Consider the following 22,634-nt stretch of genomic DNA (forward strand, 5'->3'; position numbering starts at 1 on the left):
CTCTCTTTCCATGTGCTTTTCCTTCGGCTCATTCTCTACAGGTTTGTACTTAATACGAACTTAAATTCTTTTGGTTTTTATGTGCAACAATATTCGAGACATTACTGGCATTTTTTCTCCCGTACAGATCATGTTTCTACTTGTTTTTGCCAAAACAAACAAAGATAAAAAAGCTTCAAGACAAAAAGTCCAGTTCAAATTCCAGTGTTAAATACAGCTAATCATCTTCTGTGTGACAGTCATCGTTCATTCCAGTCTGAGACATCTCTTCTGGAAGTTCAATCGACACCAGAGCTTTACAAACATGGGCTGGACCCACTGCATCATTTGGTGAGTGTGATGAAGATTTTTTAATTTGTTTGTTGTATTAAAGAATCTTTTATTTCGGTGAATTTCTCATTAAGCTCATGGAGCCCATCAGTATTGCAGAGCTTTTTGTTATATGTTTTTTAATCATTATGCTTCATCTACAACCAATGTTCTAGACATATAGCTGTTAAAGTTGAAGACGTTGAACAAATTGTTAGTAATGTAGAAGAAATCAGCTTGGTGATTGAAGAAAGTTGATGTTAAAATTAAAGTGAAAATCAGCGGTTGTGTCACTTTATTTGCTCTTGTTCTGTTTGCATCAACTTTGGACGACTGACTCAGCTCCAGCGCTCTGTTTATTTGCTTTTCCAGGTTTCTGTGGTTTTCAGTGAGTGAGTGCCAGCAGCTGTCCACCACTGAGCCTGAAATGCACGGACAAATCCAGTCTCCCCAATATCCGCGACCTTATCCTCCCCACCTGGAAAAGCAATGGGACCTCTGGGTTCCCAGGGGTTACCAGATCCAGCTGTCTTTAACACATCTGGATATTAAAGTTTCTGCAGGCTGCAGTCAAGACTCTCTCACAGTCAGAGCTTTGATTAGATCTGAATTTTAAAAATATTTCAAACAAGACACAAAACTTTTTATATTGCAGTTTTCAATTTTAGTGTATTCTTTCATTCAGTTTGACTGGAAGTTAATTTATATTTTTAATAAATGTTTGCGTACGTGTTTTACAAAAGCAGTTTGTTAACATGAGTTTTGACTTAATTTTCCAGTTTTTCTACGATGAAAAGGTTTTGGGAAGGTTTTGTGGCCAGGGAAACTCTACTGATCACCATGGTGACGAGACGATCCTTTCTCCAGGCAACAAACTGACTCTCGTATTCCAAACAAGTGACTCTACACCAGAGCATCAACAACATACTGGTTTTTCTGCCACGTATAAGGCAATAGGTACAGTTTTCCTGAAATTTTCCAACTCCCATTAATGTACTATTTCATCAACAGCTTCAGGAAAAGTTTAACACAGTAAATATTCTTTAAATAGACATAGACGAGTGTTCCAAAACAGACCCAGGACTGGATTCAGGTCCACTTTGCTCTCAAATCTGTATCAACACTGCTGGGTCCTACCGCTGCTCCTGCCACAGTGGTTACAAGCTTCATTTAGACCAGCGCACATGTCTGTGTAAGTGTCGAATACAAGAAATGAGGCCTTTTAGTACATTAATACTTGTCATATGAAGCTCAGTCGCTAGAATATGGTTGAGGTGGTATGCTGATTACTGATTCTCTTACTGTTATTATTATACTGACCTTTGGTTCTTGCCCAGTGTCCTGTGGTGGGTGTGTTTTTGACAAGCATGAAGGACATCTGTCCAGTCCAGGGTATCCTAAACCCTCACCCCCTTTTCTCTCCTGCAAGTACATCATCTCTGTGGAGCCCAGATTCATCGTGACGCTCAACTTCAGAGACAATTTTCACATTGATAATAAAGATAATCAGCATGGTTCAAGCTGCCAAGGTCACTTTTTACAGGTAACGACTCGCGGTACCCACAGGGATTAAAAGTTACAAACCATGCTCCTCTGGTCTGTATGCAGCCTTCCACTATCTCTCCCCTCATAGGTGACCATTCCAGGCAGATTAGCTATGAAATTTTGTGGAACAAAGAGTCCTGGTCTGATAGTTACGAACTCAAGTACAGTCAGGCTGGACTACCACACTGAGGAGGAAGGTCTGAGCAACGGCTGGAGCCTGCAATATAGCACACATGGTGAGGAGGAGAGGTGACATTTCCACGTTAGCAGTTTAAAACTATTTTTCTCATGCTGTTCATTCATGTTTGGTTGCTGCGTTCTTTACAGAGGTGAAATGTCCACACCCAGGGAGTGTGACAAAAGGCAGCATCACTCCTGATTTAAATGAATACTTTAGTGGAGACTCGATCCATGTCACTTGTGACCAAGAATACAAGTTGATGATGGTAATATGACATTTCATTGTTTACTACAGTGTGCATCAGTGAACTTTATTAACAGCCTCTTTTCCCTCACAGGATATTTATAGAGGTTTTTTTTGCTATCTGCATGTGTCTGTGTTTGAGCAACAGAAGCAGATCTTTCTTCATTTTTCTTTAGGTTTTTTCTTTGGTGAATTTGTCAATTAGAAAATGTGTGTAACAGTCATATATTTTCAGGGACAACAAGAGATTAAGACATTCTCAGCCATGTGTCAAAGCGACGGGCAGTGGCAACTCCCTCTCCCAACCTGCATAGCAGGTACTGATGTGCTGTCAAAATAAAATACTCTAATAACAAATTTAGGACTTCAAAATGAAAGCATGAAGCCTTTGCTTACACCTGAGTTCTGTTCATCTTATCCAGTTTGTGGTCAGCCAACAAATCACATCAATGTGTATCAGAGGATCTTTGGAGGCCAGAACGCTCCAGATAATACAATCCCCTGGCAAGTGCTACTGAGTGTAAGTGGAAACAGGGGAGGAGGCATGGTGATTGGAGACCGGTGGATTATGACAGCAGCTCATTATGTAGTAAATAGGGGAGTGGTGGTATCAAATGAATCTGTACGGGTAAGTAGTTGACTGTGAGCATTACTTTGTATGATCTCTGTCTGATTGGGATTCCCTTGGTAAATGTTTCCTTTTATGATAATGACTTGCAGATTTTCATGGGACTTAATGAGGTAAAAGCCCTCGAGAAATCTCCTCTGTTTGCTGCCTCAATCCATGTTCACCCTGAGTACAACAACCCCAACTATGTAGAGTACAACAATGACATTGCCCTGATCAAACTGGAAGACACACTCACATTCAACTCATCTGTAATGCCAGTGTGTTTGCCAGAACCAGGAGCCACATATGATACTGGTGTGATGGGGTAAACAAACTGCTATTGTGTCAAAATGATTTTGAAGTCTCTTTAATGTCATCTACACTGTATAAAATTTGATGTTACTTTTAAGTGCTCTCATTGTTTGTTAACCACTTTATTTTGATAAGCTATTATCTTTAAGGTTCTGGATTAGTAAGAATTTTACTGAGCCCACAATGAATGTGTTTTGTATTCTTTCAGGCTGGTGTCTGGCTTTGGTGTTACAAACGAGAATAATCGTCGCATTCTAACAAATCAACTGAAGTATGTTTATCTCCCAGTGGTGGACCAGCAGACATGCAGGGATTCAGTCACTTCGGCAAGGAGAAGAAATAACAACATACCAGACTTAACAAATAACATGTTTTGTGCTGGACTCCCTGAAGGTGGGAAGGACTCATGCCAGGGTGACGCTGGGGGCCCCTTCACTCTGACTAAAGATGGGCGACAATGGGCTGCTGGGATTGTCAGCTGGGGGGTTGAGTGTGGAGGAAAGGGCACATATGGAGTCTATACCAGAGTCGCTAATTACCTGAACTGGATCAAGAAGACCATGCAGGAGAACTAAAGTTACAGTAATTCAGAACAACACGGTGTAAATACACGATGAGGAAAAACATTTGGACAATAAATATTATACTATTTTCGCTCTGCTGTGGAGTTTGATTTGAGAATTTTTAATCTATATTTCACTAAAAGCTCAGTTTTTGATTTTCCGCTTTCTGGAAACAACCACAAAATACTGTCTGAAAGTCGGTGCATAGTCTTTAAATCCCTGTAACGCCTGTATTTTACTGTGTTTGAATAAAGATAGTTTATGCAGATCTGCATGTGTTTTTTTCTTGTGTCTAAGATTAATCAAATCCTCCCACTTTGAAAATGATAAACACATCATCAGTCATTTCATCCCACTCTAACAAAGAAGGCCTGCTCTCTTTCCATGTGCTTTTCCTTCGGCTCATTCTCTACAGGTTTGTACTTGATACGAACTTAAATTCTTTCGGCTTTTATGTACAACCATGTTTGAGGCATTATTGGCATTTTTTCTCCCGTACAGATCATGTTTCTACTTGTTTTTACCAAAGCAAACCAAGAAAAAAAGAAGAAGCATGAAGACAAAAAGTCCAGTTCAAATTCCAGTGCTAAATACAGCTAATCATCTTCTGTGTGACAGTCATGGTTCATTCCAGTCTGAGACATCTCTTCTGGAAGTTCAATCAATGCCAGAGCTTTACAGACATGGGCTGTTTTTCTTTTTCTTTTGTGAATTTCCAATTTAGCTCACAAAGCCTATCAAGATTTTAGAGCTTTTTGTTATATGGTGTGTTTTTTTTTATCATTATGCTCAGTCCACAACCAATGTTCTAGACATGAAGCTGTTAAAATTGAACAAGGCGAGCAAATTGAGCCTGTCATGCACGGACAAATCCAGTCTCCCCAATATTCTCAACCTTATCCTCTCATCCTGCAAAAGCAATGGGACCTCTGTATCTGCTGGTTTCAGATTTTTATGTAACTTAATGATATCAGAACATTTCAGCACTCTCTTCAGTAAGCAGCTCAGTCTATTTTCACCCTGAGTACAACTACTCCAGCAGTACAGACTACAGCAATGGTACTGACTTGATCAGAGTGCAAAAGTAGATCTCATAATCTCATGTGTAATGCCCACATGTTTGCCAGAGGAGGGTGCTACACACATAACTGAAATGAGAGGCAAATAAATACATTAGATTTTTTTAAAGTATCATATTTATCTAAAAGGAGTAAACATTTTCCTCATAAATTTTTGAATTTGTTCTTCTCCCCTAAGTAACAACATGTATAAATTCCACTAATTTTGTGGAAAAGATTTACAGGAAGTCACTGCTGTATTTTTGTTTTCACGCTGGTTTCGGGCTTTGGTCTTTCAATAATGAGCATGTGTATTTCCACAAGGAGACACATGAAATACCAGAATTAACAAATAACATGTTTTTGTGCTGAACTCCCTGAAGGTGGGAAGGACTCGTGCCAGGGTGACAGAGACACTGGGCTGCTGGGATTGTCAGCTGGTGGGTTGAGTGCATACCAGGTAACAATCTGTTGTTAGCATAAAGGCATTTAATCACACATTTAAGTCTTCAGTCTGTTGTCAGACAGCAAAATCCATTAAGTGTAAGAGTATATCATGAGTATAAATGGAGCCAGGAGAGCAAGCATAGTTGCAAGACCAGTTAATTATGACTTCAAATAGTTATGTTGTAACGGGCAACCTGTATCAAATTTAACAGGTAAATATTCAATTGCATGTGTTATTTGATATTTGCTTATTGAATACTTCCCCCCTTCCTCTTATGGTGTTGATTTGCAGATTTTCATGTGATCTAATAATATCAGAACCCACCAGGTCTCCCCTATGTTTCTGGTCACACTACAGCAATGCCATCACCTTGATCAAACCTCTACACTTGATCATATTCACCTCATTCATTATGATTATGTCCATATGCTTGCCAGCAGAAGATGCTGATTCTTGTGAACACATTCGCCAATTTATGCTTTTCTCCACTCGAGTGCCAACCTATAGATCTCACTCGGCTTCAACATGAAATACTTGTAGATGTTTTGAATTTTCCATAAGTCTCAGTTATACAGTGGGATGCAAAAGTTTGGGCAACCTTGTTAATAGTCGTTATTTTCCTGTATAAATCGTTGGTTGTTACAATAAAAAATGTCAGTTAAATATATCATATAGGAGACACACACCGTGATATTTGAGAAGTGAAATGAAGTTTATTGGATTTACAGAAAGTGTGCAATAATTGTTTAAACAAAATCAGGCAGGTGCATAAATTTGAGCACCACAAAAAAAGAAATGAAATCAATATGAAGTAGAGCTGCCTTTTGAAGAAATTACAGCCTCTAAACGCTTCCTGTAGGTTCCAATGAGAGTCTGGATTGTGGTTGAAGGTTTTTTGGACCATTCCTCTTTACAAAACATCTCTAGTTCATTCAGGTTTGATGGCTTCCGAGCATGGACAGCGCTCTTTAACACACACCACAGATTTTCAATAATATTCAGGTCTGGGCTGAGATGGCCGTTCCAGAACGTTGTACTTTTTTCTCCGCATGAATGCCTTAGTGGATTTTGAGCAGTGTTTTGGGTCGCTGTCTTGATGACCACATATTTTACTGTAGGCAGCAGGTGTTTTTCTTGGAATGCTGTGTTCTTTTTCCTCCATGCATAACACCCCTTCTTATGCCCAAATAACTCAATTTTAGTTTCATCAGTCCACAGCACCTTATTCCAGAATGAAGCTGGCTTGTCCAATGTGCTTTAGCAAACCTCAAGCGGCTCTGTTTGTGCTGTGGGCAGAGAAAAGGCTTCACTCTTGCATACAACATCTCCTTGTGTAAAGTGCGCCAAATGGTTGAACGATGCACAGTGACTCCATCTGCTGCAAGAGGATGTTGTAGGTCTTTGGTGCTGGTCTGTGGGTTGACTCTGACTGTTCTCACCATCCGTCGCTTCTGTCTATCCCAGATTTTTCTTGGTCTGCCACTTCGAGCCTTAACTTGAACTGAGCCTGTAGTCTTTCATTTTCTCAATATGTTCCTAACTGTGGAAACAGACAGCTTAAATCTCTGAGACAGCTTTCTGTATCCTTCCCCCAAACCATGATGGTGAACAGTCTTTGTCTTCAGGTCATTTGAGAGTTGTTTTGAGACCCCCATGTTGCTACTCTTCAGAGAAAATTAAAAGAGGAGGGAAACTTACAATTGACCCCCTTAAATACTCTTTCTCATTATTGGATTCACCTGTGTATGTAGGTCAGGGGTCACTGAGCTTACCAAGCCAATCTGAGTTCCAATAATTAGTTCTAAAGGTTTTGGAATCACTAAAATGACAACAGTGCCCAAATTTATGCACCTGCATGATTTTGCTTAAACAATTATTGCACACTTTCTGTAAATCCAATAAACTTCTTTTCATTTCTCAAATATCACAGTGTGTGTCTCCTATATGATATATTTAACTGACTTTTTTTTTTATTGTAACAACCAACAATTTATACAAGAAAATAATGACTATTAACAAGGTTGCCCAAACTTTTGCATCCCACTGTACTTTTGTTTCAGGCTTTGGTGTTTTGCTTTTGCATTGTAAACATGGATAACAGGCAGATTCAAACAAGCAAACTGGAGTATGTGCATTTCTCAGTGGTGAAGCAGGAGACATGCAGGAATTTAATCATTTTGCTTAGGAGCAAAACATAGGGGGCACATTGTGTCTATAACTATCTGAACTTGAGCAACACTGGAGCCTATCCGAGCTGCAGTACCATAAGGTTAGAAGCAGGGTGCACCCTGGACAGGTCACCATGCTGTCGCAGGGCCAACACAGAGCCCAGGATAAAATCCTGTAACAATTTATTCTTGGAGAAATTCAGCAAACAAAACAGACCAATACATTTAGAATCTAAGTCTTCATTAGGGTCTATAAGAAATCAGACACATCAGAGGGACACAGTGGAGACACCTCTGGTTGAACGGTTTGGAGACATGCTTGTGTGGACTGGACAAAGCATGGATGTCCAGTATATCCCTGTCCCTATCCATGATCCACTTTGGTAACCCTAAAATCAAACAGACAAAAGAAGATTTATTTATTTAATTATTAATTCATTCATCCATATATTTTATTTATGTTGTCGATTTACGTTAAAATGAGCGTGTGTGCTTGTTTCCGCATTGACTGATGACGGACCTCTGTTCTGTCATTGGGCGATGCTACTTGTTCGCTTTCACTTTCATTCCACCCACTGCTGCAGTGCGCATGCTCCTGACAAAGAAACAGCTGCACAGACTCTTGAACTACCTTTATTGTTTACTTTTAGATTGCGTTAAATTTAAAGTCCAGCACGTATGATGAACGCCATCGATGGAGCGAAGAACGGATATAAACAACTCTAGGCAGTAAACTCCTGAATAATGCGGTGGTAGTTGTTGAAATCAAAAGTGAAAGTGCTGTGGTGCACTCAGCAGTTATTTGATATCCTTCTAATTTAAATTTACAAAAAAACTGGGAACACTTGCACTATGGTGGGGATGATGATGGTTATTAAAGTCATTTTAACTGGATACCTCATGACGTGCGTTTATGGTAAGAGCATAAATCTCATTGATTAAGCACTGGCTGTAGAGACGTGACTGTGAGCTCGACATTAAAGCTTTTAACAGAAGTATTTGCTGATAACCGAAGAGCTCTGAGAAAACTGGGTATTTTCTGAACCTCTAATTAACAGTGTTTAGGTTACAATGGCAGCAGAATAATAGAAGGGCTCAATATACCGAAACACCTGAGCTCTCTGATCTTTTCTCTCTATTAGTCCAGACAGTGGTTCTATCTTAAATGCTGGTGCACTAAGATTTTTAAGAACTGTTCTTCTTCTTGTTTCTTCAGCTGATGGAGTTGCAGATGTGGTACTCACCTGCACTCTGGTGGAGGAGGGAGCTGGACTTGGTGGAATGGGAGGCGGTCACTTCACTCGGACTCCAGCCACTCTTATTTTACGAGATGTTGCTGTGGGCCCGGACGAATCACTCGAAGAACTCACTCCGTTTGTTCCTCCCTCCATCCCTGATCCAGACCTCCTCCTGTTTGAGGCCAAAGGTTTTTCCCTTGCCACCTCTTTGCGCAAAGTTTCCTCTAATGTAAGCAGGACTCTGTGATGAACTTCTTCTCTTATTCTTTGTAACAGTATCATCTCCTGAGATCCCCAATGCAAACGTGCTGCTCCATGCAGACTGCAATGAGCAGGAAGTGATGTGCGAATTAAGTAGTTACTCTCCTCGGGGATTCGAGGAAAACTCAGATCGGGTCTTTTTCATGGTGTCCCTCAGTGTGGATGAGGTTGACTTCAGCACTGCGCTGATTCTGGAGACCTTGAAGGTGGATAAAGACGAGTCAACCCTGATGCAAAGCAAGCTGGCTCTTCCTCTCAGCCAGTCAGGAACTCTGCTTACCGACTGTGAGATCCATAGTTTAATATCACATTTTATACGGAGCTTTATATGGTTTTCTTAGATTACACATCATCCTCAAATGTTTTCTACCCCTCAGTGATATTTGTGGTGTTCACCCACATAAAGTCTGTGTCTGCCCCTCTGAGAAGTGATGTTCTCCTCAACTGTGGCTTCAAGCAGCAGGACACGCCATTAGCACAGGAAGTGGGCATTGAGTGGCGTCTGCAGCACAGAGGTAAAGGCAGGAAGGTGCTTGAAATGAAGAGGGCGCTGGATGATACAGAAGGCAGCACGATAGGTGAGCATTGTAGGTGTTATAGCAGGTGTATCTGCAGGGTTTGGCAATGAGAACCTACACTGTTTATTTTAATGGCTTTAAGACTGATGGTACTCAGGATGGTGATAGTTCAATAGTGGCATCCCACTTTACAAATATATGTTAAAAAAAGGGCTTTGAATGATTGTTTCTAGTGATCTTAGGAGGATCATTTTAGTGACAGTCTTCTGAATGTTTCCAGTGAGTTTCTAGCCATGCATGGGTTTCTTTATGTATGTAAGTTTTGAACCAAATGTCTGATTTTTATTAATTGTTTAGATAATGGTATTGAGACAAGTGGAAAGGAGACTATAATGTCAATTTTTGACTTTTATTTCAGGCCTGTTGTCACCAAAGATGACCTTTAGCATCTTAGCATTTTTACTATCTTTGTGTAAAGTTGCCACAAAAAGTTATCAGAAAGTTAACTCAAAAGTTATTTGAGATTTTAAAAAATATTCATCCGTGGAGAAGCTAGCAAACAGGAAGTGAGGTCATATGAAAAGATTTTTATGGTATTGGAACCAAACTTTATGGATGTATTTAAAGATTACAAGCAAACAAACAAAAAACAAAACAAAACAAAAAACCACTGAAAAAACAAAATGCATCTGTCTTACTACTATTGCCACCTGTAAAATGAAGATAATTTCACCTTCACACTTTTTGTACCCCACATTGCTGCTTGTAGTTGTATTTGAATAAATAGATTTTAAATAGGTGTACAAGTTTGTTATTTTATAAATAATTCAGGACCTCAGAAGAACTGTTAAAACATATGAAATCACAGTGACAGTGGGTGATCTCAGTCCTGCACCAGCTCCAGTGTCAGTGTACATATAACTAGATTTGGATTTTAATTACATAAAGTTTTTACATGCCTTTTACATGCCCCCTTTAAAAATACATTTATCTTATAGTTTTAAAGGAGGTCATTTAGAAATTAAATATCTTCATCCTTTACCCACAATTCACCTCTGTGTATTCATGAAATTCTGCTCAGTAGTTTAGTCTTGCTGAATTACTGACAGACAGGCAGATGCCATTAAAGCACACATGTGGAGATGATGTGAAGAGCACGAACTGAAGAAGCATCAAACAATTATTATTCTGTCTGTTTAGTGGATGGTGAGAGGGCCGGCTCAAGCATAAATGCTGCCCAGGTTGTTGGTGAGGGTAACGCGTCTTTGACTCTGACCACGCTGAAGGTTGGAGATGAGGGGACCTACATCTGTACAGTCAGTCTTGGTCCTTTCCACTCCCAGCAGGTCATTCAACTTCGCATTATTCGTAAGTTTCACTCTGATCTTAATCCTCAGCCGCTGTTTTCTTTGATATTCTGTTAATTCTTCTCTCTTACTTTTCCCCCATAGAACCTCCAGATGTTTCCCTCTCAGTGGAGAAGTTGGTTTTAAAGTCAAGTTCGTCCCAGAAATTAAGTTGTCACAGCAGTAAATACTACCCACTGGATTCTCACGTCAGTAACTGTGTTTTGAGATGTAACTGTTACCCATTACTGTTTTGTAACACCATCCTTTTAAACACCAATCTTATTAGTAACTTTAATATATTATCAAGTTTATGAAAGGAGATTTTTTTCTCAATCAAAATGAAATAGAGGAATTTAATAGAGCAGTTATTGCAGGCCTTAAACCAGCCTCTCTCTCAAAGTCTCTCTAAGGACGCCTGAAAGTGTAGATATTTTTAAACGTACCAATGCTCTTCATCTTGTTAATCAAAAGTGTCTTTATTTGCTGTTTTAATAATAAGTTATCTTCCATATTTATTCATTTGTGTCCTTTTGAATTGCACTAGCTCCTAAGGCTACATTTAATTGAATGACAGGTCATAATTCTCTGCTCTTTTCTGTTTTTTAGATTGAGTGGTTTTCCCTCTCTCCTACGGACACAGAGCCACAGCTCTTTATAGATCAGGGCTCCCTGTCCAGTCATCGGCAGCACGGTGATGGAACGTTCACCCTGTCCTCTCACATAGCTGTGCCTCCCACCACCGTCCCAGGAACCAAAATCATCTGCAAGGTCTCCCACACAGCTCTAGAAGAACCGCTCTTTGTTAGTGTGGTGGTGGAACCTCCTGAGCCTAGTATGTATATCTATTTAACACTTTTTAAAAAAATTTTTTTACCATTATCAAAGGGTTTTCATTATCTTGCTGAGAGTGGAATATAAATAGATGACAAGTCTGACATTGCTATTTTTATATTTTTCTATAGAAAACAACTCTGGTTTGGTCCTGAGCTAACAAAATCCTACAGTGGAAGTTTTGGTTCAATCATATAGAAACTGGCAGTTGTAGTTAAACCAGGTGTTTTCCACATTTTCAGTTGGCATTTGGGGCCTTGACGTGTTACAAATGTAACAATTTACAGATCACTTTTAGCACCCTTGATGCACAACACTTTGGTTGACTTTGCGGATGAATTCAACATGACAATTTATTTCAGAAACAGTGTAAACATTTTTTTTCTATTATGAGGGTGATTGTATTTATGTCTGATGTTAACCTTATCCACAAAACCTTTGTGTGTCTCCGCAGATTCCTATTGGTGGATACTGGGCTTCCTGATCATCACTGTACTTTTCTTCTATCAGGTCATGGGATAAATTTCACTTACATCATCGTGACTGGAGACTAGAACGTTTCTTGGTGTCATTTTAGTGTTTAAGTTATTTTTTTAGGTATTCCACTGGTTTGTTCAACTCTTCCAGCTTTCTAGAAACTGAAAAACAAAAGTATAGAATAAAATTAGTCTCAGGAGGTTTACAAATGTGTAATATGTGATCAACAGGTGTATACTAAAATTTATAAATGTGTACAATGATTTGTAAGTTTTGAAGACTCACATGCTCTAATCCACACACAAATACAGAGGAATTGGAACACATGGAAAACTAATTTACAAATGGATATATCAAACCTGAATAAACAGTCAGGATTTTTACACAAATTTTACACTTCGACTTTATAAATTTGATAATTTGTACTTTTAGAACGTTTCCTGTAACATTCTTTATATTCTCACGTACAGATCTTTAAATATGCATGCATGAATCCTCTGATATGCACAGTGAGGGTTTGAGACTTCACATTGTGATGTTCACATAGTTCCATAGTAAGTTGTGTTCAAGTGCTAGAGAAAACAACTGGTACATCTGGGGTTCCAGTGGATTCATATGTGTGCTTGTTTTAGTTACTATGGATTATGTAGGGTGGAGAGACATCTCTATGGCTCGTCCTCTGAAGTGAATATATGCTGACAATTTCTTGTATATTTTGATTATATATGCTTAAGTTGATATGGATAACAATCTAGGTTACTATATGGCATCTATGTATATTTCCTAGTCCAGTGTAATGAGCTGTTCTGTTTATTTATGTGTGGATCGAGCACCCAAGTAGTGAAAAATTTAATCATTGTGCACATTTGTAAATCTTAATTTACGTTTAATTTATATATCATTTGTAAACATTTGGGAAAAAAATTTTGCTCCGTACAAAAAACTTTTTGGGGGGGTGAAAGCTATGCATATGGTAACCGATCTATTTATGACATAGCTGTGAAATTTCTATATTTCTATACATGATACATTTTTTGTTTATTATTTTTAATACCAACCTATTTTTGCACTATGCAAGTTTGAAGCTTGCAATATGCTAAATTGCATTAAAACCCACAGATCACATCCCAAACTATGTTATTCACCAACAGTACAAATTTTATTCATATACGATAACACTGCAATTATACAGTAGCAAACTCCCTTACATGGAATTATTCCCTTCACAGCTTTCAGTATGGTTGTTGTCAGGGGGCCTGTTGTTTGCAGGTAGAAAATAATGGTGTGTAGGGGCAGTAGGCGTTTTCATCTTCTGCAGACATGAAAGGTCCACACGATTTGTATTTGAAAGCAGCTAATAGCGCAATTGCACTATGAGTATTTATTACCTGAGACATGGTCTCTGTAATATTTTTGTAAACTATTTACTTTATGTTTTTTCCCAGGAGCCCACAAAGGCCCAGAAATTATTTTTTTTAAAAGAGCAACAATATTGAAAGCACCTTAAATGAACATAAATTTGTTTTTCCTTGAATGTAAAATTATGCTTTGAGTATTTGGGGCTTATTTAGACTTCTTTTTTTTTGATCAATATAAAGTGGGAAAGGGTTTTTTTTCTGTGTCTCTACTGAAAAATTGGTATGACTATTTAAACAATCACAGCCTCTTAAATCCCACTTACCTGCTGAATTTACTGTACATTCAATAATTTAGAAGCCTGGCAGAACTTTGTTTTATATTCTAGTGGAGATCCTGATGCTCCTTGTGACATTTAAGGAGGATGGAGTGATGCTACCATACAAGCCTTAGTTTGAATGTGTGACTTGGTGTGTAACTTCAGTGAAAGATGGTACATAGACCCAATAAATGTAGATTATTATACTTAAAGTGGGAATTTGAGAAGGTTTTTGTTATACTTCTTATTTTTGGTACTATATATTTGTTTTATCCTCCCTTCAGTTTTTGTATGATTTTATTTTATTTTATTGTACCTGTAATATAGAAGGATTATGTGATACTGTGACAATGGTTAAGGAATTTCCATTGATCAATCTTTGTACATTGTGGAACTGATTGAAGTCATTAAAAAAATACAACATCATGAGAAGCTTCATGCTTTTCATAATGTAATTCAAAATGCTAAACACTCATATCCTTTACCACGAATGACTGCATTGATGTGGACGTGGCTTGTCTGTATATTTGGCTCAGGTGTTTATCTTCAACTTAACAATACTCCAAAGATTTTCGGTGGGGTTCAGGTCAGGCAGGTTGGTCAACAAACCATTTTGTAGTAGTTTTGGTACTGCGAGCAGTTGCAAAGTCCCATTGGAAAAGAGAAAAGGCATGTCTATTCTCTTCTGTTCATCCTTGTCAGAATCGCAGGGAGGCTGGAGCCTATTCAGCTACCATAGTTGTTGGGTACAGCCTGGACAGGGCTAGCACGGAAAGACAGGCAGCCATTTACACTCACACCTATGGACAATTTATACTCACCAAATTAACCTAACCCCAATAATTACATGTCTTTGGACTGTGGGAGGAAGCCACGTGGGAGAATCCTCATAAACAGAGAGAGAACATGCAAACTCCACGCAGAAGATCCCTGGTCAGACAGTGGACTCGAACCCAGATCCTGTGAGGCAAGTGTTAAAGAACTGGAAAATTGACTTTCATCTGACAAGAGGACTTCGGAGCAACAGTCCATTTCTTCTCTTTTTACCAGAAGACCAAAAGGACACTTTTGATATTGGAACTCATTTCCTAAAGACATCTGTGTGGTGACAGAGACCTCCATCCACTCCTTGTGAAGCTCTTGCAGGTTTTTGAACCAACCTTTCTTAACAATCCTCTCAAACGTGGAGTCACCTCTGTCGCTTTTGCCACAATTTTCCCTTGCAGTCAATTTTCTATAAAGATGCTTCTTTACAGCACTGTGTGAACAGCCAGCCTTTTCAGCAGTGACATCTTGTGGCTTGCCCTCCGTACAGAGGCTGCTCATGATCATCATCTGGACAACAATCACGCCAGCAATCTTCCCCATGATTGTGGTTGTGTGTATTGAACTAGAGCAAAAGATGCATATTATTTACCGTATACTGTGTGACTAATAATTTACTCAAACTCTAAATGAAATACTCTAATAATTTGTGAAAGTGGATTTCTGATTTTTGAGACCTAAACAACAAAAGTAAAACAATAAAGGCTTAGAATATTACAATTAATGTCAAATATATAAAGAAATTAAATTATGAAAATTTTGATTTTGTTGAGGAAAAAACTTTTCATTATATTCTTTTAGTTTTTTAGATGCTATAACACAACCAAAGGATACAATCAAAGTCAGTATGTAGTCACTTCATGATTTCTTTATTGGCATCAGCAAAAAGTGGTAAACATGCATTTGTTCTCCTAAATCCAGTTGCATCTCTTCCAGTAGTTCCAAGTTGTAAATCACAAAACATCTTCTCATGAACCATGTTAACTATCTAATAATATTACTGCACAGTATCATTAGATAATTTCGGCTAACCGCTACAATTATGCATAAATGCCCTTTGCGTTTTATCAACCCTGAATATCAGTCCAAAGTAAGGAAAATAAACTTCATATCCTACAGCCCCTCAAAAAACTTGAAAGAATTTATAAACCTGTTTTCAGGAGCGTAAACTGACAGATGTGTACTATAGTTCTACTCATACAACACGAATAATACTAAGTTTTCATTTTTAACTACAGTAGCAGTTTGTTTGCAGTCTCTGGATATTATTTTACTGTCCAACACAAGTGATCTTAACAAAATGTTGGCAAACTCTTGAGCATTGTTGCATTGCATAAGCAGTAATTATCAGATCAGAAAGACATTGTACATAGGTCCTTTAAACCACTAAGAAAAAAAATGTACAGTCGGCAGTAAGGTTCAGAAATGGCAGATACACAGGTTACACAAGAAGGCAAAACTACGGACACCGTTTGCCATGCAGGTTAGAAACAAAAGCTTCACACTGGCCGTTATCATACTGTCGATGACAGATGGGTGCTTTTATGTGAGTCAGCAGTGACGGTGGGACGACCAGGTGGCTCAGGGTTTCCAAAATCATATCCTCTTTCCTCTTTTCCTGCTTTCTGGACAACTTAAACAACAATTAAACACTTTGACAGCACAACTCTCAAAATAACTATGTGTCTGTACCTGTTTGAAATGTGGCGCTACACATTCATCTGTCTATGGCTGGGACTCTCTGCAAATCAGAATTAAGAGGCCTTCCTCTGGACTGAAGCAGTTAGTTCATGTATTCGTTAGATTGTCTGTAAGTGCCTGCTCGTGTGACTTAATTGCTGTGCATATTATTACTAAAATGCCACCTCTATGCCTGTGGTATAAACATTCTGCTTTTTCAGTCCGGATTTAAATTTTTACCTATTTATGCAGTAGAAATGTGTTGCAATACTCCTACTACCTTTCCCTGAATCACTTCCTCCTTTCCTAAACTCTCACACAGTCTCTTTCCCTATTTTGCATTTCTCTTTTCTTGTTATCACTGGAGGTTGCAGAAAAAAAAGACTTAAGTGAGTGAAAGTTAGACAGGAAAGGGAAAAAATACCAATCAAAGCCTACCAGGTAAAAGTGGAAGAAAGCTTTTAGCTACAATGCTTTGGATCACAGATACACACAAGCACAAACAACAGAAACTAGCATAATCTTAATCTAACATGACCTTGTGTTAGTAAGTAGCAACTGTGGAAGTAGCAGACAGAAGATGTGTGTTAGTTATGCATGTCAGTATCAATTTACAAATGTTGAACTCTCAAAAAAACGTCATATGAATAAGCTTTGGCGTACTCGGTGTAGAAAGACTCTTCTGTACACCCCCCACCAGCGTGCTTAGCCCCACGTGTTCTCCCTCTACCTTCTTTCCTTTTCTTCCTTCCTTCCTCTTTTGACTCTGCCTGCTGTGTCCTTCAATAATACATGAGGTGCAGAGGCAGCGGAGAGTGAGCAAGAGTTCAAGTCAAAACAGTGGAAGAAAGCAGCAAGGAAAGGGAGGGAAAGAGGACGAAGAGAGCAGAGACATCTATAAACACTAATGTAATGTTTAAGTGCAAGATGGTTTGATGGAAGACTGTGTGAAGAGAGGAAGGAGAGGACTGACAAAATTGAGGAGCAGCGCTTGGGTTTCTTTTTTTGCCTCTCCCCTCTCATATTATCCTCAAGTCCATATTCATCTGTACTGATGAGCTGAGCTCAGTGGAAGAAGTATACTGTGAATTAAAGAGAGAGGGAAAGAAGTAATTAGTTTAATGGGTCTGGCAACACGTCATTAAAACTAAACGGGCAGAGGACACACTGACCTCTCCTTATGCAGGAATGTGGGGTTGTTAAAGACGAAATAATATTATGCTGGTGTTGTCTTATATGTATAATATTGATGGGGTTTTTTTTACATTAATAAAAAACCCCATCAGTATCAGTTCTAACACTGATGTATTAGTGATTTCTACATTTCTCACGTGTGCAAGTGGAAATAGCCATGCTGAGTGGGAAGTCGACGCATGATGATTATCTACATTTTGAAAGTAATCAGTTAATTGTGGAAATTTTTGCATCGGTGTCACAATGAAACTACTTACAGAATATGATTCCAACCACAATAACTCCAATGATACCCATCATGATCATCATCTGAAAAAAAGAGATGAAAATTTTAGACTTCATCCTTTTACAGAAGAATACACGAAGCTGTGTTTTTAGGGTTTCACTATGTTCAAACAGAATAGAAACCAATCTGAACCACAAAACAAAACAATTATGACACTTAAAAGGCTCTTTGTGTTTGTTGTGGCTTAGTTATACAATCCCCTCAGTGTTTAGAGTGAAAACTCCATAATAGCAGATGCCTTTCTCCCATTTCCCCTGAGGTATCACTTCAGTGCTCTACAGCAGCTCATTAACAAATTCCTATGTTGTCCTCTATTCTCTCTGCATGCCAGAACACATACTAATAGGAATTTGTTCATTCTAAGTCAGATGATACCATAGGCTTCTCTCTGTTTTACCAATCTGTGTAAAGGAGCCACAGTAATGCGCCCACCTTGCAGTTCTTCCACCAGTACTTGTTTTTTAGCTTGGCTGCGCAGCTTTCAAACTGGGAGGCTCCAGCTTGGAGAGCGTCCGCTCTGTCATCCAGCTCTGAAAGCTTCTGGTCCCTTTCCAAAACCTTGTCCACATTTACCCGCATGATATCCACCACCTAGACCAATCCAGGAAGGATGAGAGAGCATTTTTTTTTTTTTGGGGGGGGGGGGGGGGGGGGGGGGGTGTAGTAAAGGAGGAAAATAGATGGGAATGTTGTTTTCGTAAGTGGTAATTCTTCTGCAGTTTGTTGCTCATGCATATTTTACATCAGTGACTTTCTACACAGAATGCATTCTGACCCAGAAGCTCAGAACAGCTCACCTCTTCCACTTGGGCCTGAGTCTGTTGTAGCCTGCGGTTGCTGCTGGTATTGGGAGGGCCAGGAGGTGCGCCAGCTGGGGCTCCATCTGCGCCAGGGGCACCTGGAGCTCCAGGAGCTCCAGCTGGTGGGGCAGCATCTGGGGCAGACCTGACCAAGCACAACAATGAGAGTTTTGTGAGAGAAAGAATTGGATGAAGTCAGAACATTTCACATTCAACAATGGATAGATTTTTATAAAAATCTGAAAAGAAACTTGAAATATGCTGAGAAGGAAAAATGCCCTGTCTAAAAAAGGCTTGAAAGAGTCAAGAGTGTAATTTGCAGGAAGGGAACCTGCAAATAGCAAACGTAGGCAGAGATGTTAGCAAGAAATGATGAACTAATGGGTCAGTGAGAAAGGGGCGCATAAGAGAGAGTGGGGGAGAGGTTTTAAAAAAAGCTATGTAGGCCACAGGATGGCGGTGGATGAGTAAAGAGAGAGAACATTTTGGGGAGGAAGAAAAAGAGAAGGCAGATGTTGCTCATGATGGATTACAGAGAGATGGGTGGAAGTGAAAAGAAAAGGTGAGGCAGAACTGAGGAAACGGTTAATCCAGCAGGAGGGGAGAGGAAGGAGAATTAAACCTGAGCAAAAAACCTCTGCAGAGGCAGCTGCCAGTTTAATATATGATAAACTAACTCCTGCAGGATGAAAATTTACAATATTTTTAAGAGAAATTCTGCATTAAGGAAGCTACTGATAACCCAGTTTCCTTTAAAAATTCACGTTTTACAGCATTAAACAGATGATGACCCCCAAGTCCTACAAAAACCTTCTAACTCATCCAGCACCACAAAACACGCTGCTTTCTATTAAATCTGACACAAAACCATCCAAAACAACTCATTCAGCCCCGTCTCGGGCTTTGTATGAGACAGAAGTCAACCTCTGAATACATAATTCAGCGAAGCAGTGTTGGAATATTTTTCGCTTGCGTCAGCAAAAACCCTTCAAGCTGAAAGTAAATCATCTCACTTCGGACCGCCAGTGGAAGAAAATAAAGAAATGAACACGTTTCAATGTGGGTTCTTCCGCCACCACATATTAGATATCTGATTTTGTTGTTTTTTTTTCTTTTCTTTTCATTTTTTTAAGAGCGCAATGGAAAAGCCGCATTAATACTCACATCTTCTATGCAGCTGTTTGAACTGACTCACGGGCAGCGGAGGAGGGGTGACTGGCTGTGAGGCAGGAGGGTCTGAAGTACAAAGCGAGAGAGAAAAAAACCCCAAAAAGACAGAAGAGACGAAAAAGCGGAGGCACGTGTGCAAAGGAAAGTCCAGATGCTTAATTAGTAAACAGACTGAAGTGGCGCACTGACAGTAAACTGAGGCGGAGGCTCTTGGCGCAGTGGAGCCGATCTTCTAGCGATGCTTTTATACTGCAAGCCGTCACCAAAAGTACTGCAATACTGAGACACGTATACAGGTCGGGTGATAATTCACTGTGTGACCAGATTAGTGGGCAGGGAATGAAAAAGGAGCGATGCCAGCTCAGGAAGGAAGTACTTCCAAATTATAATCCATGCAAAAGAAATCCACGGATGTTTGTATTCTTGCAGAGCTGCATCCGGCTCCTCCAAGTGATGCTCCCCTCCTAGATCCTGAGACGCAGCACTGATTGGCTGGTTGTTGAGTTGCCTCTTCTGAAAGCTACTGACAGAATACCTGCGATTGAAATAAAATAATAATAATAACAACAATAAAGGGGGAAAGTGCAGTCACGGGAAATCTGTTGTCTCTGATTGCCTCCTTCACTCTCTCTCTCACTGCGCGCTGTATGCGAGGTACGCGAGTTTTGTCCGTGCAAAGTGGCTCTGTGGGCAACTGCAATAATGCGTCTCTGCTCCTGCCTTCACCACTTGGACTCGTAACGACAGTGCGGCACCCCCTCCCCTCCTCTCTCTCCCCTCACACTTTGCAGTACTGCAGCTCTGTGTCGGATAGGGCGGCGGGACGACACTGCGGTACCGTGAATGCCTACAGAGTGTTGACTCGACTGTTTCGTCCCTAGCCTGGGATTCTCCCAGCTCCCTCCTCTTTCTGATCCTGTATCCCATTTCCCTTTGCAACGGCTTTCGTTTGAAAACTAATGGAGTCCTACATCTGAGCCTACCTCTACTATGCTTATATTTTGAATCAAATCTTATGCATATTAAAGTGAGCGGAGTTAGAAAAAGCCTCACGGGAAATAAAAAAGGTCAGTAGAGCAATGAAGTGAAACATATTAGAATGTGACGCTCTTCAGATGTTAAAAAGAAAATTACAGTTAAGCAGTATGTCCAAAAGGTCTTGTTTAGGATGTCACATTTAGCTTTTCAAGGTTCCTTACAATAACTTGCATTTGTCTGAGCTGCAAGAACAGCTTTGAAGAGTTTATTCAAAATTTGATGACGTATATGGAGAAAAATTAAGAAGTAATGTGTTTCGCAAATACATTTGCTTTTTGTCCCATGACACTATGGAGACAGATGTTTTTTTGCACACTGGGGAAGTGCTTTCCCTGTTTTAACACAAGTGCCCACATGAGGAACTTCACCTGCACTGAGCCTCCACCTCCACCCTATCAAACACCCTGGGAGTGAACTGGAGTGTGGGAAAAAGCCTTCTTATGGTAGAACACCAATGAGCGAGCTCAGCAGTGCTCTGGAGTAGGAGAAAATTGCTGCATGCAGAGTCCACTGTCTCACTGAAACTCTTCTCAGACAATGGAGTCCCATTAGGCTTGAAATGGTAGATCATTATGTTTAGGCATTTCCATTGTTTCAGACATAACATTAAAACCATCTGCCTAATATTTTGATCCTAAAAAACAAACAAACAAAAAAAAACACCAACCCCACAGAAACTCTGAGGCTGTCCTTTGGCTTCTGTGAAACCTGTATTGGATTAGCTTGGGGGAGCAAGTTTGCAGAGCACACTAACACTTCTATTGTAGAGGACCTTGGGTACAAGCTTGGTTTCTAACAATGTAATACCTTCGATCGCACATGCCAAAGTAACATCATAGTACAATCAGGACCCAAACTTACCCACCAGCTTACTGCGATAACGAGATGATCAACAGGCGAGGCAAATGTATTCACACAGCACAAAGACTACAGTCATTCAAGGTCCTTTACAAGGTGAAACTATTACTCACTTCACTTGATAAAAGTTAAAGCTCTGAAAGTTTCTCACACCTCAAACTAACTCAAGAAACCCTCCAAATGATTTTTGTATTAAACGTCTGAATTTATCAGTTACTTCAACAGGTCATTTCATCCTAAGCTTTTTCTGACTTTTGCACTAGAGCCTATTTTCACGAAGTAATCCCATGATATCATTTTTAATTACAGACTGACTAGTTCAGCTTTATCTGAATGTTCGTTGGGTCTCGAGGAATAAAAAGCCACAAATTCCAGTCCATTTATAATTTATTTTCAGGTTTTAGTAGCATTTATTTTGAATCAGTTACTGATAAGAAATGAATAATGCACATTCAGTCTGAAACACACAATAACCTAGAAAAATGGAAACAGAGCACAGTGACAGCATGAAATCACACCAACAGACTGACACAGTCCTTCTTGGCTGCTCTGCACTTTGTTCAGCATTAGCGATGTTTGCCAGTGCGGTTGAAGCGTCTATAGAGGAAGCGTATCCTCTTTTCCAAGTTGTGCCTGTCCTGAGTCATCATTCTGTCTCCCACCATCTTCTTTTTTCTAATTGACCGCTGCAGTTCATTACCTTTGAAAGCTTTCAGCCAGCAGGGGGCAACAATTAGGTCTTTAGGATGAGCTTTAAAGTCCCCTGTAGAAAGAGCACGAAGAGAGAGAGACAGTTTATGTGAAAGAAAAAAAAAAGTGTGCCGTGGGAGAGGCAAAACTGGTCAAATGAAAAGCAAAGCAAGGCACCATATCAGATTAAATGTCGGCTCATCATAGATTTGTTCACCTACGCTCATACCCAGCTTATCTTATCACACCATCTCCTGCCAATTTACTGTGCGGATGTTGAGAATACTGTAAGACTGTGTGTGTGTGT

At 39.6% G+C, this 22,634-nt stretch overlaps 4 protein-coding genes across 4 annotated transcripts in view; 2 read left to right on the forward strand and 2 right to left on the reverse strand.

Annotated features, from left to right (window-relative positions):
- The window catches only part of LOC102198049 (complement C1r subcomponent-like), a 12,601-nt gene extending 8,774 nt beyond the window's left edge, over positions 1–3,827 (forward strand). The window contains exons 13-18 of the mRNA XM_013910526.1: positions 240–330; positions 1,739–1,852; positions 1,943–2,090; positions 2,701–2,906; positions 2,999–3,213; positions 3,409–3,827. Coding sequence (XP_013765980.1) covers positions 240–330; positions 1,739–1,852; positions 1,943–2,090; positions 2,701–2,906; positions 2,999–3,213; positions 3,409–3,775 — 1,141 coding nt within the window. The 3' untranslated portion in view covers positions 3,776–3,827. The remainder of the gene's footprint in view (positions 1–239; positions 331–1,738; positions 1,853–1,942; positions 2,091–2,700; positions 2,907–2,998; positions 3,214–3,408) is intronic.
- Positions 3,828–8,016: 4,189 nt separating this feature from the next.
- Positions 8,017–14,234, forward strand: tapbpl (TAP binding protein like). The gene is made up of 8 exons (XM_005731908.1): positions 8,017–8,353; positions 8,654–8,863; positions 8,952–9,221; positions 9,314–9,514; positions 10,655–10,822; positions 10,906–11,009; positions 11,410–11,635; positions 12,089–14,234. Exons 1-8 carry the CDS (start codon positions 8,290–8,292, stop codon positions 12,154–12,156), a joined length of 1,311 nt encoding a protein of 436 aa, XP_005731965.1. The 5' UTR covers positions 8,017–8,289; the 3' UTR covers positions 12,157–14,234.
- A 1,227-nt stretch (positions 14,235–15,461) lies between these two features.
- LOC102198887 (synaptobrevin) lies at positions 15,462–20,588 on the reverse strand. The gene is made up of 5 exons (XM_005731910.2): positions 19,736–20,588; positions 18,569–18,716; positions 18,204–18,362; positions 17,743–17,794; positions 15,462–17,373 (listed from the first exon to the last, which is right to left on the reverse strand). Coding segments are annotated over exons 1-5 (378 nt in total). The 5' UTR covers positions 19,738–20,588; the 3' UTR covers positions 15,462–17,356.
- A 1,418-nt stretch (positions 20,589–22,006) lies between these two features.
- mrpl51 (mitochondrial ribosomal protein L51) overlaps positions 22,007–22,634 on the reverse strand; it is a 3,337-nt gene continuing 2,709 nt past the window's right edge. Inside the window, exon 4 of the mRNA XM_005731909.2 lies at positions 22,007–22,400. Within this exon, the coding sequence (XP_005731966.1) occupies positions 22,204–22,400 (197 nt within the window). The 3' untranslated portion in view covers positions 22,007–22,203. The remainder of the gene's footprint in view (positions 22,401–22,634) is intronic.

Source organism: Pundamilia nyererei, unplaced genomic scaffold (genome assembly GCF_000239375.1).
Source record: "Pundamilia nyererei isolate P.nyererei 1_Seehausen unplaced genomic scaffold, PunNye1.0 scaffold00045, whole genome shotgun sequence".
Classification (NCBI taxonomy): Eukaryota; Metazoa; Chordata; class Actinopteri; order Cichliformes; family Cichlidae; genus Pundamilia; species Pundamilia nyererei.